General features: G+C 39.1%; 12 protein-coding genes across 12 annotated transcripts; 5 read left to right on the top strand and 7 right to left on the bottom strand.

Annotated features, from left to right (window-relative positions):
• The first annotated feature begins 1,492 nt into the window (after positions 1 to 1,492).
• V1514DRAFT_328667 (uncharacterized protein) lies at positions 1,493 to 3,231 on the top strand. Its single transcript, XM_066927208.1, has 2 exons — positions 1,493 to 2,111; positions 2,178 to 3,231. Exons 1-2 carry the CDS (start codon positions 1,703 to 1,705, stop codon positions 3,167 to 3,169), a joined length of 1,401 nt encoding a protein of 466 aa, XP_066784059.1. The 5' UTR covers positions 1,493 to 1,702; the 3' UTR covers positions 3,170 to 3,231.
• V1514DRAFT_328666 (uncharacterized protein) lies at positions 3,190 to 3,729 on the top strand. The gene is made up of 2 exons (XM_066927207.1): positions 3,190 to 3,603; positions 3,665 to 3,729. The coding sequence occupies exons 1-2, from the start codon at positions 3,349 to 3,351 to the stop codon at positions 3,668 to 3,670; spliced, it is 261 nt and encodes an 86-aa protein (XP_066784058.1). The 5' UTR covers positions 3,190 to 3,348; the 3' UTR covers positions 3,671 to 3,729.
• V1514DRAFT_328664 (uncharacterized protein) lies at positions 3,579 to 6,339 on the bottom strand. The gene is made up of 4 exons (XM_066927206.1): positions 6,125 to 6,339; positions 5,665 to 6,068; positions 5,347 to 5,604; positions 3,579 to 5,292 (listed from the first exon to the last, which is right to left on the bottom strand). The coding sequence occupies exons 1-4, from the start codon at positions 6,171 to 6,173 to the stop codon at positions 3,820 to 3,822; spliced, it is 2,184 nt and encodes a 727-aa protein (XP_066784057.1). The 5' UTR covers positions 6,174 to 6,339; the 3' UTR covers positions 3,579 to 3,819.
• Positions 6,340 to 6,492: 153 nt separating this feature from the next.
• V1514DRAFT_351498 (uncharacterized protein) lies at positions 6,493 to 7,192 on the top strand. Its single transcript, XM_066929458.1, has 3 exons — positions 6,493 to 6,562; positions 6,633 to 6,846; positions 6,935 to 7,192. Exons 1-3 carry the CDS (start codon positions 6,558 to 6,560, stop codon positions 7,058 to 7,060), a joined length of 345 nt encoding a protein of 114 aa, XP_066784056.1. The 5' UTR covers positions 6,493 to 6,557; the 3' UTR covers positions 7,061 to 7,192.
• V1514DRAFT_305089 (phosphatase 2A regulatory B subunit-domain-containing protein) lies at positions 7,103 to 9,684 on the bottom strand. Its single transcript, XM_066925645.1, has 3 exons — positions 9,512 to 9,684; positions 9,046 to 9,414; positions 7,103 to 8,992 (listed from the first exon to the last, which is right to left on the bottom strand). The coding sequence occupies exons 1-3, from the start codon at positions 9,533 to 9,535 to the stop codon at positions 7,535 to 7,537; spliced, it is 1,851 nt and encodes a 616-aa protein (XP_066784055.1). The 5' UTR covers positions 9,536 to 9,684; the 3' UTR covers positions 7,103 to 7,534.
• Positions 9,685 to 9,825: 141 nt separating this feature from the next.
• Positions 9,826 to 11,654, top strand: V1514DRAFT_328657 (RNA polymerase III transcription factor IIIC subunit-domain-containing protein). Its single transcript, XM_066927205.1, has 4 exons — positions 9,826 to 9,989; positions 10,046 to 10,283; positions 10,338 to 10,415; positions 10,472 to 11,654. The coding sequence occupies exons 1-4, from the start codon at positions 9,882 to 9,884 to the stop codon at positions 11,545 to 11,547; spliced, it is 1,500 nt and encodes a 499-aa protein (XP_066784054.1). The 5' UTR covers positions 9,826 to 9,881; the 3' UTR covers positions 11,548 to 11,654.
• Positions 11,655 to 12,186: 532 nt separating this feature from the next.
• On the top strand, positions 12,187 to 15,256 carry V1514DRAFT_366994 (fungal-specific transcription factor domain-containing protein). The gene is made up of 2 exons (XM_066929851.1): positions 12,187 to 12,564; positions 12,627 to 15,256. Exons 1-2 carry the CDS (start codon positions 12,475 to 12,477, stop codon positions 14,925 to 14,927), a joined length of 2,391 nt encoding a protein of 796 aa, XP_066784053.1. The 5' UTR covers positions 12,187 to 12,474; the 3' UTR covers positions 14,928 to 15,256.
• V1514DRAFT_328652 (uncharacterized protein) lies at positions 15,211 to 16,807 on the bottom strand. The gene has a single exon (XM_066927204.1). It carries the CDS (start codon positions 16,680 to 16,682, stop codon positions 15,285 to 15,287), a length of 1,398 nt encoding a protein of 465 aa, XP_066784052.1. The 5' UTR covers positions 16,683 to 16,807; the 3' UTR covers positions 15,211 to 15,284.
• Positions 16,808 to 16,821: 14 nt separating this feature from the next.
• On the bottom strand, positions 16,822 to 17,963 carry V1514DRAFT_328651 (phosphoribulokinase/uridine kinase). The gene is made up of 3 exons (XM_066927203.1): positions 17,591 to 17,963; positions 17,207 to 17,526; positions 16,822 to 17,150 (listed from the first exon to the last, which is right to left on the bottom strand). The coding sequence occupies exons 1-3, from the start codon at positions 17,771 to 17,773 to the stop codon at positions 16,952 to 16,954; spliced, it is 702 nt and encodes a 233-aa protein (XP_066784051.1). The 5' UTR covers positions 17,774 to 17,963; the 3' UTR covers positions 16,822 to 16,951.
• Positions 17,964 to 18,248: 285 nt separating this feature from the next.
• On the bottom strand, positions 18,249 to 19,968 carry V1514DRAFT_341998 (permease for cytosine/purines, uracil, thiamine, allantoin-domain-containing protein; the record flags this gene model as incomplete). Its single annotated transcript, XM_066929082.1, has 2 exons — positions 18,249 to 19,759; positions 19,809 to 19,968. 2 exons carry the CDS (start codon positions 19,966 to 19,968, stop codon positions 18,249 to 18,251), a joined length of 1,671 nt encoding a protein of 556 aa, XP_066784050.1.
• Positions 19,969 to 21,608: 1,640 nt separating this feature from the next.
• On the bottom strand, positions 21,609 to 22,847 carry V1514DRAFT_328641 (Alpha/Beta hydrolase protein). Its single transcript, XM_066927202.1, has one exon. The coding sequence runs from the start codon at positions 22,770 to 22,772 to the stop codon at positions 21,783 to 21,785; it is 990 nt and encodes a 329-aa protein (XP_066784049.1). The 5' UTR covers positions 22,773 to 22,847; the 3' UTR covers positions 21,609 to 21,782.
• A 2,589-nt stretch (positions 22,848 to 25,436) lies between these two features.
• On the bottom strand, positions 25,437 to 26,364 carry V1514DRAFT_366989 (uncharacterized protein; the record flags this gene model as incomplete). The annotated part of the gene is made up of 3 exons (XM_066929850.1): positions 25,995 to 26,364; positions 25,847 to 25,948; positions 25,437 to 25,798 (listed from the first exon to the last, which is right to left on the bottom strand). The coding sequence occupies exons 1-3, from the start codon at positions 26,083 to 26,085 to the stop codon at positions 25,437 to 25,439; spliced, it is 555 nt and encodes a 184-aa protein (XP_066784048.1). The 5' UTR covers positions 26,086 to 26,364.

Below are 26,364 nucleotides of genomic sequence, written 5' to 3'. Positions count from 1 at the left end.
TCCGTGTGACTCTCGCCAAACCATACAAACCTTATTAGTAAGGAGCAAATCTTGCAATCATACCCCCTTGGCCCCTCCTCCCCGAAAAATTAAATAGAATCAGGGTTATACCACAGTAGTGAAAGCAACTTCGTTTCCACAAGTGGTACGAGTAGAAAGGAATGCCAAACATGTGTCGTGCAAATTGCGAACCGCCTTTGTCACTGTTCGCCGTTGGCAGCTTTCAACAAAAAAAAAAAAAAAAAAAAATTGAGGGTTGCTCTCATTGGGTAAGGGGGACAGTAAATCGCAAAAAAAAAAGGAAATTTAGGATGGCAGGAATGCAGGAATGCAGTCTGTAACAGAAACGGGGCAAATTGCGTCAAGATAAGACGACCAAGTTAATAAGTATATACAAGAACTGTACACCAATATATAATATATCGATGTGTATCTATGTATTATATTAATTGTGATTTTGATTATTCCATTTCAGAAGTAAATTCGTTGCTCGATCCTAATAAAGAGTCTAGCCCTTCTACTTCGATAGTATCTTCTAGATTCACCGGGTTCGTGATACTATTGACATTGTCGATTTTAATTTTGCTATTGTCACCACTTTCGCTGGTCTGCGAAATCGTACTCGTATTTAGTTCGGTATTAGCGGGGTCAGTAATGGCTCCGCTCTCCAATCGTTGAAGATCACGATACAATGTGTCTCGAGCTTGTATCTATCGTTAGAATGAGTTAGTACGCATATATTTTACTATCTTTGAACCTGTTGTCACATACTATTGATATCTCAGCTTGATCAAGTGCATGGTGAAATTCTTGCACTGCGTAATCCAACGTCCGATTTTTAGTCCCAGTGATTGACGGAAACACGCTAATTAAATTAATATTGCACAAAACTATGGCAAATAGATATATCTCAACATTACTTCGGATTAGGAAGAATTGCTAGGCTCTGAAGAATATCTGCGGTGGACACTAAGATTTGCTGAGCTTATTTAGAATGGTTATAAATAATGAACAAGAATTGGAACTCACATTAAAAGAAAGCCGAATCTGTTGCCGTGAATACATTAAGTCTCGGTCAACCATGACAACTATATCACAGTAACCATATGCCAATCCAATCTAATTGGCACTGAATAAATATATGTATTTTTATCTTACAACATTCGTAGCACTTAATTTCGCAATTTCACACGCCTGCATAACTGCACAGTGACTGTGCGGATATTCTAAAGCTCCGAGTCCATCAGTTTTTGTCAGGCCAAATTCATAAATTTCAAACTCGATAGCTAGTAAAAATTAAAAGAAACACTAATACAATTAAAATATAACTTAATCATTACAATAATCTTTTCTTGATTAACAGTTGTAAATGTTTGTAATGTGCATAGGATGTCCAATATTTTTTATTTTGAAGACAGCGGGTTTGGGCAAAAGTCAAAATGAGTTCCCCAAACAATGATCGAGAAAAAAAAAATCAAAAAAAAAAAACAAACCGTTATTACGTCTCCGTCTATTCCATCGAACCAGAACTACAAACCTCCAACAGGATTTTCATCATATTTTTCAGCGAGATATCATTTGAATTCACAACTACTAGTTCATTTGGAAAAAACCATTTTTGACAACCCAGCCATTAGGTTCTTGCGTCTGCTCATTTCGTTTGGTATTTTAAACATTGCGTTGAAGTGAGATCCAAAAAAATATGGCTCACATAATTTCACCGTCCACTTCTTCCAATCCACCAGATCTTGCAGGCTCGGATTTAAATAATAATGATAGCTCTGGCATAGTGGTGAACGATTCTGGAGTTGGAAGTCCCGATGTTGCCGGGCCTGAAGTGAACAAACGTGTCCTTTACGTCGGCGGTCTTGATCCTCGTGTTTTGGATGACATGCTTCGTGAGATTTTTGAAGTTGCTGGTCACGTTCAGTCAGTCAAGATCATACCTGACCGCTCAAATAAAGGTTTTAATTATGGGTTTGTTGAATACGACGACCCTTCTGCTGCACAAACTGCTATGCAGACTTTGAACGGCAGACATATTCATCAGAGCGAGATCAAAATCAATTGGGCATATCAGTCAAATAATGCGCCAAAAGAAGACACTTCTCGTATGTTTGCATTTATTTGTTATTTAATTTATCGGGTCTTTTATTGTTAATTGCTAATCAATGTAGAACATTATCATATATTCGTCGGAGATCTGTCAAGCGAAGTCAATGACGATATGTTGCAGAAAGCATTTTTTCAATTTCAATCTCTTTCCGAAGCACGTGTAATGTGGGATCTTAAGACGGGACGATCTAGAGGATACGGATTTGTGTCGTTCAAGGACCTAGCAGATGCTGAAAATGCCAAGTCGTCAATGGACGGGGAAATCTTGGGTTCTAGACCAATCCGATGTAACTGGGCAAACCAAAAAAGTCAATTCTTAAATATTAAAAATAATAATATTCAACAACAGCAGATGGTTTACCCTGGGTTTGGAAATTTTGGTCAAGTACCTGTCGCCTCTGGTACGAGTAACAACAGTCAGATTCAACAAACGTATGACATAGTTCTTAGGCAGTCACCAGTATGGCAGACCACGGTATATGTTGGAAACCTTTCACCTTATGTGTCTCAATCTGATCTTCTTCCCCTTTTTCAAAATTTTGGCTTTGTCATTGACGTGCGGATACAAGCTGACCGTGGTTATGCGTTTGTCAGAATGGATTCACATGACACTGCGGCGCTTGCAATCACTCAATTGAATGGAATGCAGATTTCTGGAAGGCCAGTCAAATGCTCATGGGGTAAAGATAGGCCAAGCGGTGGTTCGGCCATGGCTGCCGCCATGGGCCTAGCCGGACCTCAACAACAACAACATCCTCATTTACAGCAACGAAATCACCGAAACCAACAACAACATAACTACCGAAATAACCAGAACTATCATAATAATAATGGCAACAATAATAATTTTAATAATGTGAATAACAATGGCTACAATAACGGTTATAATGGAGGAGGATTTGTGCAAAACCAACAAACACAACAACAACAACAACAACAACAACAACAACAACAATTTGGCAATCAAAAAGATAATAACAAGTTTGGCACTATTGGAGGCGGTAGGTCGATGAACTATGTTAACTCTCGGCAATTTAACAATAATTTCCGGTAGTATTATTATTATTATTATTATTATTATTATTATTATTATTATTATTATTATTATTATTATTATTATTATTTTATTTTTTTTTGCTTTCTTTTTGGTTCATGATGCTTATATTCAATTCTGTTTATGTTTTTCATTCGTTGATGCGTTCTTGTTTGATTTTCTAGTTATGCACTTGTTTTATGATTATTTTTTTTATTGCTGAATGCATTAAAGTTATAACGTGTTTGGTGAAAATAATTGACTTTTTTTTTCTTATTGTTTATTTCAGCATTCCTTCCTTAATAACCTGTACATCTAGTTATAATTTTAACTTTGTCGCCGCTATTGATTTATTTCTTACAAGCATTTTTTCTTTATTTATCAATCACAATGTGATCTTTTATTTACGTCAAATCATCATATACAACAACGGACAAAAAGAAGTTGTTGCATTAGTACGCATTAAATTTACAATCACAAATAATACTCTAATCTAACTTTTTTCTTGTAAACAAGGAATAATAAAACTGTAGAATGCAAATTAAAATCTATAAAAAAATACAATAAGAACTCCGTAAACAATGGTTACAACATAAAAAACGTAAAATAAATTATCAGTTAATTATGTTGAACAAAAAGTAAAATGTTAAAACGACCTATTAAACCATGGTTTAAATTATTATCTCAATTGGCTTTGACTGCTCGTCATAAGCTTGCAATTTTCGCTTTTTTGGCAGTTCGGATGAATTTGATGGTGATGATAATGCAGGCGAATTAATCGCACAATTCTCATGAATGGCATGCGCTGTTATGTCATTACTCTCAAGATTTTCATCAGTAGAATGCCGAAGCCGAGGACTAGTGGTTTCCAGTGGTCTTTTAACAGTGGCTGCATTATTCTGATATCCTGGATTCGGTTCCCTGACATCGTCAAGATCGATCGCATCGGAACTGTTAATTGGTGCCGGCGTACTTTGCTCGCCTTCCCTCCACAGATACGCAGGCCGCATTAACCTTTTCTTTGAAAAATAAATTCCACACGGATTGCATAGCCACATGTCCTTTCCCTGACCGTCCACAGTCATAGCCCGAATTCTGCGCCATGTCGAAGTCCTAATGTCGCCACAATTCTCACAATATCGAGGAACTTTGCCGGCTGCCAGGTCCTGGACTAATGTGTCTCGAATCCGTTCTCGAACTTTTTTATATATTTGATTGTTCGAACGGCTGCTTCGCTTGTCTGATAAGTTACCGTTATCGGTGCTCGCCTGCGCGTTCTTGGCAATCGACTGAGCTTCAAAATTTGGTTCGCTTGTAGTAGCACTGTCAGGATTATTGACCGATTGAAGCGGCACCGCACGTTCAAGTGACGATGGTGAGGTAGACGGAGATGATTTTAATACTTCATCTTCTAAATACTCTGATTGCAAACCAACAGACGTGGTTGAAGACGGATCCTGAGTAATACACGCCGCCAGATCAATTTCGGTAGAAATAATCGAGTTAGTACTGTTATTATTTTCGCATGTTCTGATTTCCATGGTATCCGACAGGCGATATAATTCTTGAACAAAATCGTTTGCAAGTGCCATCGTAGTATCATCAGATAACACGTCTGCGTGATCCAAATTTAGACTTGCAGACATGAGGTCCTCAAACGAGGTTCCTGCGGGCGATGGCGAATTAGAAAGACTGGCAACATTCTTAAATTCATCTGAATTTAATGCAGCCCATGAGTTTGGAATTATTATTTGCGATGGTGACAAGATGGTTCGGTTATGATGGTGATGATGATGACTATTGAATGTTGGAGGGGATGATGCAAGTGTAAGTGAGTCAACATATGGAGAATTGGAGCATGTGGATGATGAAGGCGACGTTACAGACTGAATTTTGTTTGCTTGCTTGTGTTGCGAATCACCATTCTGAGAAATGTTTTCTTTATTGGCGCCATCTTGCTTAATTTGTTCTTGAACACCATCCGAAGGTTTAATTTGCTTAGGCTTGCGAGGCTTGCTGGATGTCGTGCGTGATTTCTTGGCTGGCGGTAGCGAAGGCGTATCCGAGACATTGTTGTTTGGAGCAGCTGCGATAAACGCGTTCAATGCAGACGCAGGTACATCATCCAACACCTGTCGGGATTTCTGTTTGTATGTTAGAAATTTAAAGTAGGTTGGAATCGTGTGATTTTAACGTACCTTGGGATTACTGTTTGTCCTCGTAGACTTTAATCTACATTTTTTTAATCTCTCCAACTCAAGAGGCAAACCAAAATATGGATCTTCACCATCTTTTGAATCTGGATTTCCGGGCTGAGTGAGGAGTTCAGATAATGTGGGATTGGCAGACACGAAGGTTGACCAACCTGATGGATCAAATCCGGCTGGTATTAAATTTGACAACCGGGTGTATAACTGCATTGATCTAATAAATCGATTTGAAGTCACTCCGGCAACCTAAGAGCAAATTAGTTAAAATCCTTCTCCTTAAAAAACCAACAATTTTTAAAAGCATACCGGTGTAAGACGAAGTTTAATCTCCAGTGTTTCTTTAACTCCACATGCAAACACAGATAGCAAGTTTGAACAAACCCGACCACAAACAACTTGTTTTTCCTGTGTTGATAAGCCGCCGGTAGAGTCACCATCAGTTGATGAGGCCAGGCCCCAAGACAACAATCCGTGCCCGACCAGTGGTTCATCTGCTTCAGAAAAATCAACCGTATAAACCGCATAGTCTGTGCTAGAATCCGCTATAAGTTCAGGAGAAGAAGATGCCACAGCGTCTAGACATGGTTTCAAACCAATCACGCCTAGGAGATCATGTTCTGACACGTGAATGACATGGACTTCATGAATGGTGGATGCGCGAGCCAGGCACGTCGTCTGTTGGTCGTTATCAAACGTGTATAACACCTTAACTATAATATAGTTAATATCAAAGATCCTTTGTTTTCTCGAAAGAGGTTAATCATACGTCTCATCTGTCGCATGGGTGGCAGCCCATTAGACGCGTCGCTCAGCATTTTCGTCAAACGCGTCTAATATAATCTCGACTGACGTCTGAAATATGACTTGCGAATTGCGATTGAAGTAATATATAAAATCGCTTTAAAAATAACAAAACAACTTTAGGGATTGCAATAGTTATAAAATCTTTTATGATTTTAAAAAAAAAAATATGAATGTTAAAAGAACAAGTGTGGACGAGGGATGGCAAGTCAATTCTTGCTATATTCAAACCTTAACCCGTACGCGTTAAGTCACCTAATAATACACGTGCTTAATTTACCCTGGCTTTGTCTAATTTGCGAGTTGCATTAATACGTATCATCAAATCAGCTCCAGTCGAGATATATTGTGAATCGGAGGTTTCACGTTGGCATATCTTTTTCAGTCTTTTCAATACAATGGCGTAAGTAGGCAAGTGTAAGATTATTGGGTTTTTTAATGATTTGCTAAAGTTCTGCTTTTTTTTTATACAGGGAATTGGTGAACAGGCCTAGAGCAGAACTCACCGAACTGGAACTAGCCAAGCTTGAAGAATTCGAATTTGCAAATGGTCCGCTTTCGGTTCTTCAAGCTGCAGTTAAGAACGGATCACAAGTTTTAATTTCATGTCGAAATAATAAGAAGTTACTGGCTCGTGTTAAAGCATTCGATCGACACTCAAACATGGTTCTTGAAAGTGTCAAAGAGGTTTGTTACCCAAAAAAAAAAAAAAAAAAAAAAAAAAAAAAGCGGTTTATGTCTGAGTTCAACTAATATATTTCCTTTTTTTGTTTAGATGTGGACGGAAACGCCAAGAACTTCAAAGGGAAAAAAAGGAAGGCCTGTTAATAAAGATAGATTTATTAGCAAAATGTTTTTGAGAGGGGATTCAGTAATTCTGGTATTGCGGAGTACTGCTTAGTGTATTGGGGTTAATATAGTACTTTTTTTGGGTACTTAGTACCTTGTATATTATAATATTTCATGGTTTTTTTTTTTTTTGCTCTGGTTATTAAATGGCCATAGTCTGCTAAGTCAAGATCATGCAAATAATCTGGACGAAAAAAAAAAAGTAATCTTTTACATATTTCAGACATACATATACATAAAAGTCAATACCCAAAACCGCAAAAATATCAATATACGTAAAGACAACCACAAATGGCAACAAACAAACAAATAACGAATAAAGTAAAATGACGAACAGTCATACATCTGAATATATATAGCTTTTTGCCAAGCACTATGTTCAACAGTATCCTCAATCAGTCCTTTTCGTGATATCAGTGCTTGCAAATCATCATATCATTTTTTTCCCGTTATATCACCCAATATGATGCATAAGTACGCTGTTTTAAACAACCCCTATCCCCCCATCTTGACAATAATCAACAGTTTATTGAACTATAGCAGTGTGTTGAGAATTCTGAATTGCACATTCCTCAACTTGTCTCCATAATTGTAATCGATGTGCCTCTCTTTCTTCCGCGTGCTCTTCAGTTTCTTGGTATAACGCCGCACATTCGTTGTATAATTTGGAGTTCAACTCCATAAAGTGTTTCATAGCGTTACATACCATGGTATGAATTGTCATATTCCAATGACCACGCATGTTTCTGTACAAGGCCGGAAACATAATCGGCAAGATTGTCTCCACGTTCTCGCTCATCAACGAAACAAAATATTCGTTACTCCAAAAGTACAACGCTCGTTCGGCTACTTGAAAGTGTTGACTTGAAACACATTTAGCCAGTTGCTGAAACAATGGAACTTCAATCTTGAGAAATTCTGACGGTTCAAGAACTTCAAAAACATCTTCAATTTCATTTAAAAACATAACCTCTTTCGGACTGTTTACTTTTGGCCAGTACTTCAGTAGGCCAAGAACAACTTCTTCCGTCAAACTTGGATCTTTTTCTATAAACTGCACTATGCAATATGCCAATTGTGGATGATACAAGCTTAACGAATTCGCCTTGTGAAGTGGTATCAATACTCTTTGCAAAAAAATTTTGTGTTCTTCCTTTAATGGAAGTGCAAATCCATTAATAATGGATCCCAGAATCTCAAGCAGCTCTGAAATACCATTAAAACGATGAGTTTCATAGATAAACTGAAAAAATACGTTGTTCATGCATTTCCGAATAAACGATCGCAAGCTTAAAAATTTTCCGTAAATTCGGTGAAGCGTTGTTTTCAGAAAGTCGCGCTCTCTGGGATCTTCAGTATCGAACAAATCAAGCAATTGCTGAACAAAATGATAATCGATATAGGCCTTAGCCACAGTATGCTGAAAATCTGGTGACTCAATAAATTTTAAAAAAAATTCATAAACGACCTGCATATGCGGCCATGCGACTTCAAACACGGGCTCATCTTCATCTGGGTCATAAATATCCCCTACAGGATTCACAGATGGAGGAATGGGACGAAACAAATTTCTAGCAAACATGACCACCACGCTAGCGTACATTTGCTCAGTGTAAGTTATTCGACTGGTTGACACAAAATCTAACAATTCGTGCAACGCCAGACGTTTGACCTCTTTAGATTTTATATCTGACGAAGGATCATTGAAGTCGAACATGACGTTGCATTGCTCAATCTTCTCTAAAAAAAGCTCTTGCCTCTTGTTCACACTTACTTCATGGAATGCTGGCAGCTTTTCAAGTTCACGTTTAGCAGAAATTTCAAATCGTGACGAGTGATGTCGTTTGGCAGGAGTAGCCAGCTCATCCACCAAAACATTTCCCTTGAGGCGATCAAATGTTGGTGATCTTTGTCCAGCATGTTGACGCGGCGCAGTGAGATCGCCTGGCATTGTTTCCGTGGCACCCGGAGGCGGAATATGATTCTAGTCATAATTGTAAGCAATTTCCTAATTTGAATCACTTGGGTGAAACTTACCACTGTAGACAAACCATTAACAACTAGCGTGAAAACAGACGGATTTGAAGTGTTAGTTGGCGAGCCATGAAAAGCCGTGGGTAAAGGTGGGGAAGATTGTTGTGTCGTGCTAGAAACCTGTGGAGAAGCAGGAGAATGTTTTGGAGGAGTTACGCTACCATTTTGACTAGATTGTTGCTTGGACTGTGATTGTTGAGAGATTTTCGAACCTGAGTCTTTGGATGACAATGAAGAATCCTTTTTCGATCGTGCTGATCCGGCGGCACCACCTAGTTGCTTCTCCGATCCAACAGACTTGTTGGAATGATTCTGAGTGGCTGACGACGACGAATTAGACGCAGAATCATGTGTACTTTTAGAGCGAGAAAGCTATCAATAAAATTAGTCACAGAAATACTGGCACAAGACAATTGGGCACAATGCAAAGTGTCGTTAAAAATGCCTCCCAACACGAACGAATCCATACCACACGCTGTTTGAAACCCTTCATGGCGCACTCGCCTGCTCCCTCTAAACTGCAACAAACGTAAATCCGTTAAAAAAATCCAAGCCAAAACAAGAAAAAAAAAACCCCCAATCTGAAGAGCTCAATACGAAAAAGGTGGGGTTGGATTGGCCTTTTCTCTGCTCAGTTTGCGGATTTCGCTTGAACGTTTTATGTATGCAATGTAATTCACACCAAAACAGCCCTTAACAATCACCCAATGCCCACATGCGTGACAATTGATTACCAGGGCAACCGCGCAACCGCTATATATGACTAAAACATAAATAAACCCCGTCCGATTCACATACGAAGCAATTTAGAAAATAATGTGACTTCGATAGTTAACTAAATGTCGCTTGATATTATTCCCAGAATCACTTGCATTGAGCACCCTGGAGTGGTAAAAAATACTGATCGTGCAATTTGTGGACTGGGTGGCCATCAGGCAATAGTTCACGTAGGCTAATAATCTGCGGATACAACTCATTGGCTTCACATTACTTACTTTTTTAGGCTGTTAACTCAAACGGTCAGAATCCTTTGGAACTTTCATTTCGATCAAACGATGTATTTTCACATCCTATAGTGTCCAGGTCCGTGACAAATGCTCATTCTGTACTGTTGCGCGTCAAAGTTAAAAAGGCGACGTTAGCAAAGCACAATGGTGATTTAAAGGCTGCAATGTCCGCCAACCCCAATGACTATACGGCAGAACCGTATGCGGTAATTAATTGTAATGTTAGGTTCAGAGGTGTGTTATATTACGAGGGGATTTTGTTGGTTAAATTAGATTTAACATAACCAGAGCTTGCCGATTTCCAGTCGTCTACTTTGAACTCGCCATTTATATCAAAAATGCGGGACACTATTTTCGCTGGAGATTGTAATTTTTCCTTATAATAGTGATTAATTTACATGATCGACTGACATAGTATTTAGTGGATGCAATTAAGTCGCTTACCATTACAGACATACCACTGCCAACCGGAAACATCGACATGCCACCTTCTCCTCGGTTTTCCAGAATAGCAGTACCGTTTGATTATGCATATCGACAGAATCCAGCTGTGACGGCGATAACTGATCACACGGGAGCAGTAAAGCTTATAAACAGGTCACTAGGACAAAGACTATACTCCAAAATAGTTCGGTGGACAGATAAATCCGTTCCTGAATCATCACAATTGGGACCGCCGCCGGAGCATTTAGTAAAATATGTTGAGAAATTGAAGGAAAAATTCGAAGAAAGACAAATCTGGACGCGGCGTGCTTTACAAGGAACGACGAGTGAATGGGATCAGTCGTGGGCATCGCATGTCAAATACGCATTGCCCTACGTCGCGTATACGTTCAAAAGTGGACCATGGAGGGCTACGTATACGCGATACGGACTTGATCCTAGAAAAGACAAGAAATATTCAAAAAATCAGACTGAGTACTTCAGGGCAACCACAGCAGAAGAGGAACAGTCCAAGTTGGAAAGTGAATCGAGTGGTTATATTTTTGATGGCATACATATACCTTCTGGTCGAAGTTTCCAGCTTTGTGATGTCACAGATCCGGTTTTGGTGGAGCTAATAAACAGTGATAATATGAGAGATGAACCGGATGAGAAAGATGGGTGGTACAAAGCGAGTACGATCTCGAAAATAAGAAGAATCATGAAATTGAAACTTACAGCACTATGGCATCACCAACCAGTACGGCAGATGGATGTGGCCAAGATATTAGAAGAGTCTAGTGATGAAGAAGATATCCAGGCCGTCGCAGATGAAATTGCCAATAAAAGCGCTGACGAAGACATGCAAGATAACGAACAACGACTCAATAAATTGACACTCCAACAACCACCGCTGGTTAGTGAAACGAGTGCTAACGAACGGCAAATCCTGGATGTAGTTGCAGCTGCAAGTGAAGAAGGAGGGGCCAAGCTTCGAGAATTGTTAGGAATTGTACAACAGGAGGACGTCGAAGATAATGACGATGAATATGAAATTTTTGATGACGACGAGTAGTTGTTTGGATGACATGCAGTATATTATTAGATATGTATTAAACATGCATAGTATTAGTCTCTATCTTGAAAAAAAATGTAAATAACAGAGATCACAATCTAACCCAATATCCAATATCGAATAGTTATCCTAATTTTACTAACGATCCCAGCTTAGTAAGAATTCAATCGTCATAAATAAAACTGCATATTTTTTGCACATTGCGGGGTTCGGTGATTTCTCAGTTCACGGTAGTCATTTTTGTTATATCTTGTTACTTTTGTTAAACTGAACTCATTGACTCTTGGTGGTTTTTTTGGTCGGGTTCTTTTGGCGCTTAACGACGACCCTGGAACAAGGAAGTTTCACGGCTTCTGACAAGAACTTGACATCCGCTACGAAAGTCTACATCAACCAAGTTATTCATACGGAAACTCACTCGTTATTATTGTCGCCCAGAAGACAAGCTCAAACACCAGATTACCAGGTACTATCCAGAATCGTAATGTCCGACTGACCTTTAATACAAGTTCTGCTCCCAGGATCTGCTTAACGATATGCGCCGTAGTTACGTAATCCATAGCACTTTTATCAGCAAGGCTTAGGGTATGATTGCTGAGCACCGCTAGTTTGCATTTACGGTTTGGCGAAACGCGTTCGAAATTGGTTTGCCCCATATTACTTACGTACGGCGATGGGTATGGGATTTACACCTTCACGACTTGTATTGTTCAGACCGACTCCTTTCACATCGTGGTTTCTTTTGGTACTCGTAAGAGTTGATCCTGCTGACCTAACCTTTGTGTTTTCTGGTTTTTCCATTTGTGCGAGATCACACTACGAACGGCATCCGTAACCAGACCCCGCTTATCGCCTACGATTTAAGAATTTATTTCTACCATTCCACTGCCATATTCAACCTAGATCACATCGAACATTTTTTTTGAAATGCTGGCCGTTTCACAGGCAAACAGAGCTACTCCACGAAGAGCTCGTGTCGTTATTTCATGTACTGAGTGCCATCGTCGCAAGCAAAAGGTTAGTAATCCAAGTTATAAATGGTTATGCTGCGCGCAACAGCCTGATTCTAACTTTTTTAGTGCGATCGCAAGTTCCCATGCAATCAGTGTCTTTCAAGAGGCGTCGAACCCTTATGTCGTTATACCAGTCATGTCAGTCGTGGCCAAGATCGTCACCTCCCTGCTGCCTCGACAACTTTGAAATCTGCCGCATCATCTAGTATCTCACCTGGGGCAAATCATCCAATAGCTACATCAGTTATATCAATGACATCGCAAGAAAGTAGTAGTGGCGACGACTCTTACAAAATTGAGCATCAAACTAAGCCTCTTATTATTGACGGTGGCTATGGACATGATTATAATAAATACCAAGGTTCCAGTGGAGATGAACTCGACGACTATCCTCTGTCCGACGTGGAGAGTAATGCATCTGGGTCTTGGGACGATGAAGATGATGACGAAACTGTCGAAGATACACTTGGATACTTCAAATCCGGAGTTGCAAATATAGCACAGGATATCGCCGAATTAAAGCTTTCACACAAGCTTGTGTCACCTACTGGTCTCTATTCAGTTGAAAACTCGAAAATAAAAAAGACGGCGTCTAAAAACAGCAAAATTGTGTCACGATTACTTAGAACCATGCCTCCACGCCCATACGTCGATACTCTTGTTACCATTTTCTATTCAGAGGCTAACTTCTATCAAGCGATTAATAAAGTACAATTTTTGGAATCAGTCGAAAATTGGTGGAAGCTTGCTGATCGATCACAAGATATTGTTACTATTGCCTTATTATTCAGAGTCATGTCAATTTCATTACTTTTTGTCCCGACCAACAATATGGAGACTATTCAGCAAATCGACCGTAATCTTGAAAACCTGAGCCGAGATTACTCTCAAGCTGCTACAGAATTGGCTGCGCTTTTACCTGATTCTTATGAAAAGGTTTTAGAGAGTATTCTTCGCGCGGCATGGCTTGAATATGATAGTCGCATGAAAGAAAGTTGGTACTGCGTTGGAACCACGATTCGGATGGCTCAAGAAATTAAGATGCATGTGGAGGAGAAAGAAATGTCAGCTACGTATGATCGTGAGAGAAGGAGAAGATTGTGGTGGTTGATTTACTATTGGGACCGAACTATGAGTTTAACACTTGGCCGGCCTGCCATGATTCTTGATGAAGTTTGCGATGTTCCTTTACCACTTGATTTGCCAGATGCCAATTTTTATCCTGTGGTCAAGCCTGGTCCACCAGTAACAGAGTTCACCGGACGAATATTGTCGTTCAAGCTTGGCCAATATATCTCCGATTTGGACACCGACCCTTTGCGGCTTTTTCGAAACCTCACAATTTTTACGGCTTCTTTGCCTGCTTACTTTTCTATTTACACACCAGATACATCGCTGGACGATCAGTATCCATTTCTTGTTTCGCATCGAGAATCAATTGCAACTTCAATATGCATGATTCTTTGTGCGCTTTATCGTCGCAAGGTTCCGATTCCTAATTCTTTATCGTTTTGTCTTCGGCTGCTAACTGCTGCAGAAAGAATGCTTTCATATTTAAAAGAAAATCAGTATCGCCAGTTTATGATTGTCTACCAAAACTTGGAACCTAGCATGCTAATGTGCCGTGAGATTCTGAAGATGAGTGGCAGAATGGCCGAGGTGAATTTTGTATTGTGTGACGATGGTAGGGGCAATATAATTGATGTTTGGTTATGTCTTCATGCTGTGGAAGGTGCTGTCAGTAGGCTGAGAGCAGTGAGGTTAAAGAACAAGATTGCTGCGAAAGCATACAGGATATTAAAAGAGCTTGTTCGACGTGTCAAAATTCAAGTTGACAGGGAAAAGGAAAAATACAAAATGATTCAAGAAGCTAATGCAGCTGCTTCTGGTAGTTTGCAAGCTCAACTCAGTTTAGGCACTCCAACTAGCTGGCCAGATACGTCAGTACCCGAGTCAGATGAGCCAATGTTGGATGATGCAGTACTTCGGATATTGCAACATTTCGATGCCGTATCCAAGCCCGAGATTCCTCTGCAAATTTTGTTACTCGAACAGCAACGACGCCATGAGGAACAGCAAACGTTCCAGCCAGTCACGCCAGATTCCCCTCCAGCTTTTACGTCACTCCCTGCTGAAATGATATGTGGAAAGCCACCCGTGCGGCTACCGGAGCCACCATCGGTGAATATACACGGCAGTGTTTCTGTGAATAATAATATGTTTGGACCCCAGCTTCCTCCGAATTTGTATGTCGCCGAAAATTATCAGGCGGATGGCAATCAATCATTAGTAGACTGGGGCGATGATTTTCAAGATAGAAACGATGGGAACTTGATAAGCGATAACATGGGTATATACTTACAATAATAAGTGAATAAGTGTATGCAATCAAACTTGACATATTTTTTCACGCTTGAGAGTCAATATTATATCTGTCATGAGGAAATTTTTTTTTTCGTGTTGAACAATAATTAAGCACATCGAATATAGCGATGGACGGACGATCCAACATTTATCAATAAATTGGTTTACAGTATATCGAACGTCACTTGAGGTCTCTCAACTCGCGAAACATTCAAATAAAAATTGGTTTAATTGGATCACATTGACCAAAAATTAATTGGGAATATGTGGTAAAAATATTTTTTTACTTTGTTGTATTCTATCGTTAAATATACATTAACCATGACGCCTAAACGGTTGTCCTCTTTTTAAATGATAACACTACGATTTGTAAACCAAGCCATATCTACGATATAAATAGAAAACCATCTGCCCATTGTCATCCATAACATCCTTTTCATCTTGCTCTGCTGAAAGAAGAATATTTATAATTTCTTTTCTAATTATTTCACGCTCCGATCTGGTAACTGTAGAAAACCTGATATCAGATTCCCACATTTCAACAATTTCAACCGCATCAAACTTTAGGGTTATCTCTGCCGGGTCGGACAACTCAACAGGAAGTCTGAATTTAGAAGATAAAGTGTAATCCATAAAGTCGGTCGCAAATAATCCTGATGCTCGATTTTGCGTCTGTGTTTTTTTTCTCACAAGTTCTCCAATCTCTTGTTGTAATTGCGAGCACTTCAAGTTGTATTCTACGTCCCCGCCGCCATTCTTTTCTTGAAAGGATTTTGCAATCATTGCATTATCTTCATCAATTTGCTTTTGCACAAAAGGGGTTAGGATTCTAATGGCCTCAATTTGTGATTTTGAAATACGATAAGATTTCAACTTTTGTCTAGTGGCAGTCGATAATGATCTTTTAATCTCTTCTATTTCTTTCTGTCTTGATGTATTCCACTCATAGGTTGAATTGTGTGACTTGTGATCTGAAGCATTTTCATGAAAATTACTGGCTTGCAATTTAGATGACTCAACCCGTTTCGATTCTAGTGATAGTAAGCTATTTAATGCAGGGTCTAATATCCAACTTGAAATTAAAACCCCATTTCTTTTAAGAATGTTGCTTAGCCATAATGCACCGGGGGTTGTGAACAATAAGTCATATGTAGAACTAAAATGTATAATATCAAATTGATTCTTCCAATCATTATCACCATATTCTTTTTGTAATTCAAGATAGAGTCGTTTAAACTGAAAAGGTGGCCGGTCATAAAACATTGTGTTTTTGTCATTTATATAATCTGGATCGACAGCATTTGATAGAATTTTTTGAATCTCTGGTAGAGCATTATATTCGTATACTGAATATTTACTGTTTCGATTAGCAAATTTGCTGAAAACCCCTGCATTTTCTCCAAATGTAATGTCAAGTACTTTTGGAATCTTAAAGCTGTCTATCACGGATTTGAATGTTATAATTGGATCCTCAAAATAGTAAGACCATTTTGGCATTTGCGCTATTGACGGCGATACGTCTGAGTTTTCTGGAACCGTCAACCCATTTTTTTTATAAATTTCATAGATACTTTGAGGAGTCTTCACATATCGTTGTTGCCTACTCTTAGACTGATAAGCTTCATTTAAAGCATCGAGTAATTGTGGATCATTTGCAAAAGCGGTTTGGAGATATGAATATGTCAACGGCCGAGATTGCAAGTGGCGTGCAATATTTGACCACCTCGCTGTCGTTGGTCTGAGTCTACCGCCTATCATTGCGGCATTGTATCACTAATACCCAAAGTCTTTTCATGCAATTTTAAAGCTTTAGATTAATAATAGCAATAGCTTGAATATCGTGGTGCGGCTTTTTAGAAGACCAAATTAATTACAGTATTGCCAGATGTTGCAATTAGTTCTACGATATTATTATCATTAAGACCTTATAAACCTTTACAAAATAACCACATACAATACAAACCGAACCCATATAATACAATTCATAGCTCGAAATCGACCAAACCAAAAATAAATAAAAAAATGTATCACAAAGTTCCTCCAGACGAAGAATTATCAATTATTAAATCAGCCTTCATACTATATTGATACACTAAAGCTCCGTTTACCAAATCATTTCCTCGAGCACGATCAAGCGCTTCCTCATAAGTAGGTTCAATTCCGGCTGCAACATGTCGCTTGGCAACACGAACCTCTGCTTCCTCAGGCAATAACGTAACCAGCCAACTATTATTGTGTGTTAGCAAAAATTCGAATCTCTAAAAATATTAAAAAAAACTTGCGTTTCATCGCATAAGGATTTGATCTCTGACCACGGTTTAAAATTTAATAAAATGTAGTTTCCTTCGATTATGATAAATCTTGATGACGATGATATAAAAAGCGTGTCTGGTAATGGATCTCCTATGCAATGATCAAATGTTGGAGCTGAAATAATATTTGTCGCGTCCGTTACTCTACCCGTGTACTTCTGATCGTGAATTGTTCGAATCAATTTCACAAATGATTCGCTGTCAAATGTGAAAGGTGCTCCTCGACGCCGAAATGCTTCTTTGGGATCATCCAACGATTGTAACTGTGCTCTGGTTAAATGATATCCGTCCTATTGTATTTCAACTCAGTTATGAGATCTCATATATATCTATATATATTTTAAATTTATATACCATTGGCGCAATTTGAATCGTTTCTCCGACTTCCTTCATCTTTTCCACCACCTTGGCAGAAATCGTAGATTTGCCACTACCTGGAACTCCTGCCAGCCCAACCAAGACATGCCTATCCTTTGCAACTCTCTGATCGAGATCATGCAGCCTAGCTACAAGATTTGCGATTGCAGGTGATGTCATTTAAGTAAGATCACGTTCTATGAATTTTAATATACCATTATAAAAAAAAGAAAAAAAATATTGTTTGATAAAGTCTGCCAAATAAAAACAGTCACTATATTTACAAAAATTAACGTATTATGATTATCATACGAACAATCTCGTATCTTCCCATCACACGAGCCCGCGGGTCACCATAGACCGACGTTTAAGGCGGTTAATAGAGTGTCAGTAAGCGCTGACATAATGAACCCAGAATAACTGGCGGCCACGCCATGTACGGTTAGTTAACTAGTTAAGTTAACCTGACATTAACTATTAACTGCTGATTAACAGTACAGCTACGTGATTCACGTTTACGTGTTACAACGTGCAAAATTTGGTAACTTATATGTACGTTAGTTATAACTTTAAATCTTTCATACGAATTACGATAATACGAAAACAAGTTTGAAGTTAAATAGATTAAAATGTTAAAGTTCATGTAAAATCATAACTATGAAGAAATTTTCTCTGAATCTATTGAAGGCGACTCGATATCATTCACCCTACTCTCGAACAAGTCGTCGATTTTAACTGCTCTCTCAACATATGTCTCCTTGGCAGGGAAAAAATAGCACAGTACTGCATAAGATAACCACGCTGAGCCAAATCCGTAAAAAAATCCAAGGTTATAAAGATGAATCATTCCCGTGACAACTTTAATACTTGACACGGTTGGCAAGAATCCAGGAAGAAGGGGCACCCAGCCAATAGTAAAAGCCAAGGCTGCACGCCAATTCACACCGTACCAGTAACGGTAAATACCATTAAAGTTATACAACTCGTACACGTTGTACTTCTTTTTATGAACAATATAATAATCCGAAACCAAGATTCCACAAAGTGGGCCCAGCCATACAGAGTATCCGGACATGAAGTTCAAAAATGCAGGCGCAGAAGTTAAAATATTCCATGGAGTAAGAGCCCAAGTGCCAAGGAAGCAAGCAATAAACTGGCCTCGACGGATGTTTATATATTTTGGAAACAAACAGTTCAGATCATTCGCAGCTGCAAGGGAATTTGCTGCAATATTCAATCCAAGTTGCGACAAAAAGAAGGAAAATGCACAAAAAAATGCAGCGGCACGTCCACCTGGTGAAGTCCAATGATCAATGATAAGAAGAGGATCCCACAAAATTGCGCCATAAAGAATTCTAGATCCGGAAGCAGCGACGACACCCAAAAATGTAATAATTACAGCTGTAAATGGAATAACAACGGCAGTCGGCAGAATTGCTCGAGCATTTGGCGCGTATCTTGCGTAATCTGGTGCATTAACCATAAGAGTCACCCCACCTCCAATGTTGGAATACAATCCAGCCATGAAAGTCCATCCTAACTTAGAACCATGAATTGTGTTTCCTTGAGAGAAAAGAGATGTCTGACCAAGACCAACTTGATGTACCATCCATCCCATGATAGCAAAGCAAACAATAGGAGTTGTGAAAGACTTGATTGCAAACAACCACTTAACTTTGTGAATCCCCACATAATGAAGGGGAAGGCAGGCGAGGAAGTAGAGCACATACGCAGTCATAAACTGGGTAGTTATATGTGCTGATGCTGGAAGCGTATTGGGAACATGATGAAATGAAGGCCAAATGGCAAATATCATCGACTGCACACACTCAGCCCCAGTGTAAGCCTGAATGCCGTACCAAAAAATTCCAACAATCATTCGCATAAGAATCATAACGTATGACAAATACGGGCCATATGATGCACGAGATTGAACAGAAAATGGAATATGATATGTCGCGCCGACAATGCCATTAATTGTAATAAAGATACCTTGCACAATGTTGGCCAATCCGATACATAATAATGCCATTTTCCAAGAAAGACCAGCCTGCATTACGGAAGCGGCTTGGCGAAAACCAGAGACCGACAAATGGTCCGAAATCCAAAATAATGAGTAGTGCAACATGTCCCATGTTCGTAACTCTACCGGAACAGGATCAAGATCTAAAACAATTGTTAGCTATATTTCCTCTCAACCTATTATAATACACACCGTCATTGGAATATCTATCGTCAGCAGCAGAGTCAAGTTTAAGAAAGTTGTTGACACGATGCCAAAAACCGCCCGATAATGGTTCATAGTCACTAGAGATACCCAATTCATAATCGACAGGTGAGTCCGATACCGTAATTTTTTTTTTATTTTCCTCCATATTGACAGGAAATACAAATTGAGCACTTACAGCACTCTAAAATTTCAAGACATCTTGAACTATTTATAATAGTTTGTAATATATGCTAAACGGTTTGACCAATTGGTTTATTAACTTCGCTCTTATCATGATCAAATGGCTGCTCCGCCCGAAAGCCATGCTCATGCGTTCATACATCCAATGAAACGCCACATCATTATTCGTACCCCTGTACACTCCTCTCTTCAGATAACAATCATGCAATAATGAGTCAACATGTTAAGCCACGTGATTTTTGAGTCATATGTTATATATCCACCTTGTTTTCGTATGTATATGAGATTGAAGTTTTCACATACAAATTTGAGAAAGTCACTGGCCTCAAAATAGCGTTTATTAGGGAAACTTGGTTATCGTTCAAGAGAAAGCCCACAACTTAATTTGTACGATAAGCCCTTTGTTTATACAGAACGAGCCGTATATTCATAGAGCTTATTTTTCTGAGCGCTACAAGATCTCAATAAATCTTGGCATTCAGCCTCTGAGTTGAGTGTTGCGACGAGGTCAAACTCAAAATTAACTGATGCTATCAAGTTAGATAAATAGCTGCATACTAGTATATGATATGCTATGCCGCATGCATTTTCCGCACGATAACTTTTAATTTAGACCTGGACAATTGAATAAAAAGATGGATAAAAGCGTAGCTTACTTAAATTGTTTTGAATAAGAAAACTTGAAACCATAGTTAGTCGCAATCTAGGGTAGTAGCCTTATAATTTTTAAGCTTATATAGTGCGCCGCCCTAAAATTATACAGTACAAAGTGTGGATACAGATACTTCGGCATCACGAAACTTCATATTTAAAATGTACAATTGTCAATCTGTCACTTATCTTTCCAACCTATTATCTACTTCCAATGATAAGAAAAACTAACGGCATATGCGAGGGCCTCATAATTATATGCCAGCTTATCCAAGGCACAGCAAATAATTCATCTATTTTGTTTTCAGATCGTAGCAATATAGAAGACGATAAAAAGTTAAAATATGGTAGAGTTTGAAATCAAACTTGATAAGGCCTTACCCTAATATGAAGTCAACCTTCGTCAACCTTCGAATGAGAGTTCTTAGCTACAACCAAAAAAAAAAAATTACGGCAAATATCTTGATTTCTGAAATTACAACAAGCACGATTAGATAAGTGTATTGCTGATATTTATATTAACCGCGATGGCAATGTCGTGTGGCAGAACCAGATGAAATGCCAACTTCTTGAAAAGAAAATTAAGATGATGCGATCATGGAACACCGATGATGTTTAAGTTATAAAATTCCCGTCAGGCATAAGTAATATTTTAATTTTATTATCAATTCTGTGACGTGGAAACTTGAAAATTTTCAGTCTGTGGGGATTTGCTGCGAAACTTTCTATTTCTTGTTAAAACACGTGAGTCTTAGAATTTAAGAGTCCAATATCATACAGATAAAATGTCGGGGATAATCAAGACGAGTGGTCGCGATAGGTGGAATTAGAATATATAAAAGAGTGCACATGAAGTCCATTTGGTCAATGATTGTTGAGTTCGAAATGGACATGCTTTTTTATATCTTTTTATATCGGCATTCAAGCCAATTCACGACACTTGGTAACAATTTTAACAACTTCTGTTTCAGAATGCTTAAAATATTAGGGGTTTGTGCAGTTTCATAGCAATTTTTAAATAAACTGATTTCTATTAAATGTTACGAAATGTGAAAATAAGAATCATTTCGACTCTGAAAGTATTCAACAAATTATGCCCATAAGGCTCGAATTAATAACAGCTTCTTACTAAGACAAAAGCTCTTCAATATTCTTGTTAACAAATGCTTGCTCGCCATCGTGTCCAGCACCACCACCAGCAATATGACCCCAAACAGAAGGAATGATAGCTAATTTCCCATTTTTTAAAAACTCAACCTCTTTGACTGAAGCTTCCCATCTAAAATATGAATCTGTTTTGCTAGGTATGACTAAAGCTTTGGCTTTGATCGCAGCAAGGGCATTAGATAAGTCTCCGTCATAAAAGGTGGAAATATCTCCATTTTGCCATGTCACGGCCATTTGGAGAAGATCTCGAGCATCCCAAGTGGTAAGTCGTTTTTCCCATTCTTCAAGTAAATATTCCTCGGCCGTGTTATAACCGGCCTTCTTGTAAGCTTCCTCCTCAAACCATTCATATGAAAGAGCCCAATTCGAGTAAACTCGTCCGAAGGCCCTGGTGCCTATAATGACAGGCTCTGTGTAGCTGTTGCTTAAAAAATCACTTGAAGCATTTAAAGTAGATTTAACTCCTTCAAGGAAGTTGTAATTAAATCCAGAAGTTTTGGCCGAAGATGCAATCGGGATAATGTTCTCAACGTGATCAGGATACATTATTCCAAAATAATAAGCCTGTTGACCCCCCATTGAGTACCCAATATAAGCTTTAAGCTTTTCGATATTAAGATGTTGCAATAGTTTAAATTGAGCGTTAATATTGTCTTCATAGGCGGTCCTTGGGAAGTTGGCACCATCATAAGGAGCAGGTTGATTGGATGGAGATGAAGACTCTGACCCACCAAATAACCCCACTATTATAATGAAATACTTATTTGGACTGACAGCATCATTATTGCCAATTATGTAGTTCATTGTGACATTGATGCGACCTGTGTAGCAAGTCGGAATTAAAATTGCAGGGTTTTTTGGGTCACCCAAGGTCTTGTACTTCAGGAATGCTGGCAAAATAACACCATTCTTGAGAGACAGTTTCAGTTTAAAAGTTTGGAATTCTGCCATTTGTTGAATTATAATTGTGCTTGCTTTGAAAAGAAAAAAATAGTAAAAGTACAAAGTGAATAGATGAAGAATACAAATGCGGAATGCAATTTATATAAGGAAGTTTATCTTTATTTGTTCCCTGACAAATTGGGGGCTTATCTTCAAGGCCATTCGCACGATAAGGGTTACATACTATGAATTGTAACATGTCATTGCCGAGCAGGACATATTACCGAGCGCGACACTTCTACTCCAATCCACACGTCTTTTACCTAAAGCATCATTTCTGTGCCAAAAAAAATGGAATCGTCTTCAAATGAAAATCGTTTATTGTTAGCCGTTCAGGCTATAGATAGAACCCAAAAATTAAGCATTCGAGCTGCTTCAAAGATCTATGAAGTTGTGAGAGCACGGCTTGAACAAAGACTCTTATCCAAACCTTGAGATTTATTAACACTAAATAACTAATATCTAATCATTATGGAAACATACCTTTGAGAATAATAAATAAGGCTAATGTCACTTCTTACTAGTTCGGTCCTTTGGTGGTTACCGTACTAGAATGTGGGAAATGGCTCTATCTTTATATCATTACTCTCCGGTATGTTTCCATCTAAAAAACTCTAACAAACAACTCAAAACAATAAAATAACTCATTTTCATCATTCCTCCGAATATCCGCGGCCGCGAGCTTACGCGTCCATCAGTGTCGCAATCTCCGATATGTGTTTGTGCGGTCGGCGCGCGGTGTCAGGCCGTTCATGACACTCTCCCCCCTTCAGAGTCGCACAAGAGATCATCCAGATCGGGAGGGCGCAGTTGATTTGGTTGCGACGATAAAAATCAGCTAATAGCAGGGGAACATGGTGGAGATTCTCAAACGGTTCCCAAGTTTGTTCATCATATCCAAGCCAGGAAATCAAAAATTCAATTCTGCCGCGGCGGCGCCGTGTCTTGACAATCTGGTCAATAGTGTAATGTTCTTTATTATTAACAAGAATTGGTGCGGGATGTGCTTGTACTCGGCGGGGCAGGTCTGAGGAAACGAAAGGTTTGAGAAGGTTCACATGAAAGACGGGGTGGACCTGCATCGTAGTAGGTAGATCAAGTCGAAAAGCAACAGGACCAATCTGTTCATGAAAGGACCAACGTAGCGGTCGTCAAACTTGGCCGTAGGGCGATGAGGGGTTAAATTCTTCCGATTAAGAAGTACAAGGGCACCGACCTGGAAAGGATGCTGTTGGTGATGTTGGTTGTAATAACGTGTATAGTCGGCCTGAGCGAGGCGCATGGCTGATTGAATATCTGCTTGTACTATTTCTAGGTGGTGTAAACGGTCCGCTCCGCTGGTGATTGCCGCGGTAGTAGGTGGTACATCAAATTGCCAAAGGGGTGATAGCCAAAATTAAATTAGAACGCGGACTGGCCAGTGGTGGCATTTCTGGCATTATTGTAACTAAATTCAGCCAGCGGTAACAATGGTACCCAATCATCTTGTTGGCAGGCCGTGTAGATGCGGATGAACTGTTCCACAGCTTGATTCACCCGTTCTGTCTGTCCATCTGTCTGTGGATGGTAAGCAGTAGAATATTTGCTTTTAATCTTTTGACTTTCGGTAAACGCCTTTTAAAAGCAAGACAAAAACACTGAACCACGGTCGGACACGATATCCTGCGGGACGCCATGGTAGCAAAAAATATTGGCGTGAACACATCCGCAAGATCAGGTGCCGTTTGTCTTCCGTAAAGGTGATTGATCTTTCCTTCCAGTTGATGATTGGGTTATACTATTCCAACCATGTCAAACCCAAATTAACTTCCTAACAGTGTAATCCAGGTTGCCGTGGCATTTAGTTAGCGGGGTCGGTGGGTAAGGGCGTAATTTTAATAAAAACAAAAAACTGGGGTCTTTTCAGCAGTCATGTGTTATTTTCTTGCAAGGGCCGGGGTCATGTCCCCGGCAGCTGGCTGTCCCGGGCCAGAGCTTCAGCAGAGCATCTCATTCTGTAGTTGATTGATTGATTGATTGATTTTTATTGACGGAGCCTAAGGCTCGATGTAGGCACATGCGCCAACGTCAGGTCTATAGACTTTACAATATAGTGTAGATTCAATAACATGCAAAAATTCTTCAAACAGATGGTACCTTTTCAGTACAAATTCCAGTAAGCAATTAAAACAAAGTCCATCCCGAAAATCCTCCGGATTTCCTGTACATAGTGCAAGGCATCATCACCCCGAGAGGAGAAGTGGACTTGACTAGAGAAATGTCCACTGACCTGCTATTTGCTGCTCATGATCACAAGGCTAAGAGAAAGGCCTACACCTTCTCCATGCCCGCAGGAGTGCCTAGCAAGTAGGATTCCTCGAGCCGATCGCCGAGTATGTGGCGTTAGTGGGTCGTCTGGGACCATTGTAATAGCATGTGTGTTACGGTGTCAACCGCTCCACACGTGCATTCTAATGGGCGACCTAACAATGTAATCAAGGTTGCCGTGCCAGTTAGTTACGGGGCACGCGGGGTAAGGGCGTAATTTTAGTAAAAAAAAAAATTGGGGCACTTTCAAAATTTGTTTCATATCCGCGTTGCATGTAGGGGCACTTGAGTGCCCCTACATTATTAGAGCATTAAAGCATTAGAGTCAGAGTATTGCATTCATCCATCTGATGATTATGTACTTGATTACACATAAGTAAGATTTTTTTCATTTTCGCATTGATTTCCATCATGTACAGGCAATTCAGGGATCATATGAAGAGCAGAATCAAAGTATGCTGGTTCATCATTGCAACAGTATAAACCACTGATTTTCTCCCTGAGTGCTGGATCAAGAACGCAACCGACCTGAAGAACTGGTTTTAAGTTCGCTTGATCGATAATTTCCTGTGATCTCACAAAATCATGATCATGTAAAGTATTGACATCTGCATGTAGATCTTGGAAATGTGACATGATGTTTTTAGGACATGCAATAACTTTGCATTTTGTGCAGATGGCGACTTTCCACCTTTGACTAATTTGGAAATGATTCATTATATTAAAATCTATGTTGCATTAATAACAATTACTTAAAAACAATTAAAAAGACTAACCAGGAAGAGCACTGTTTATTTGCGAAGATAAATAAATATTATCATTTGGTACGGTGACAGTATCTTCAATGTCGGAGGCATCTTGAGCTGATACAGTGGTTTCTATTGAAATTTAACTTAATCTTTGGACAAGCAATTTTGAACAAACCTTCAAGAATAAAGTCGTGAACTATTTCCTCAGACTGCTCTACTATACCAGTGTCATTTTCATTTGGCTTCCTAGTGCAACTTTGAACCATATGGCGCACAACACTTCGAACAGCTTTGCCAATTGGTTTTTGACAGTTAGGACATTTGTATTTATCAGTCTGCACATCATTCTCTAGCTCTATTGTATTTTTGGTGAAAGGATTATGTATTGTTGTGCGATGATACTCTTTTATGTGCCCAGTTTAACGCTCGCACATTTTCGAACTCCTTCAAACAAACGTTGCAATTCATTTGTTGTATATTCTAATTTGCAATTTTAATGATTTTTGAATAAGTGGTTAAAAGACTAAAACTATAGTAATAAAAAA

This window comes from Lipomyces japonicus, assembly GCF_038497905.1.
Source record: "Lipomyces japonicus strain CBS 7319 unplaced genomic scaffold V1514scaffold_13, whole genome shotgun sequence".
NCBI lineage: Eukaryota > Fungi > Ascomycota > Lipomycetes > Lipomycetales > Lipomycetaceae > Lipomyces > Lipomyces japonicus.
Note: the sequence above shows the minus strand (reverse complement) of the source record. Positions and strands in the feature narration are given on the sequence as shown.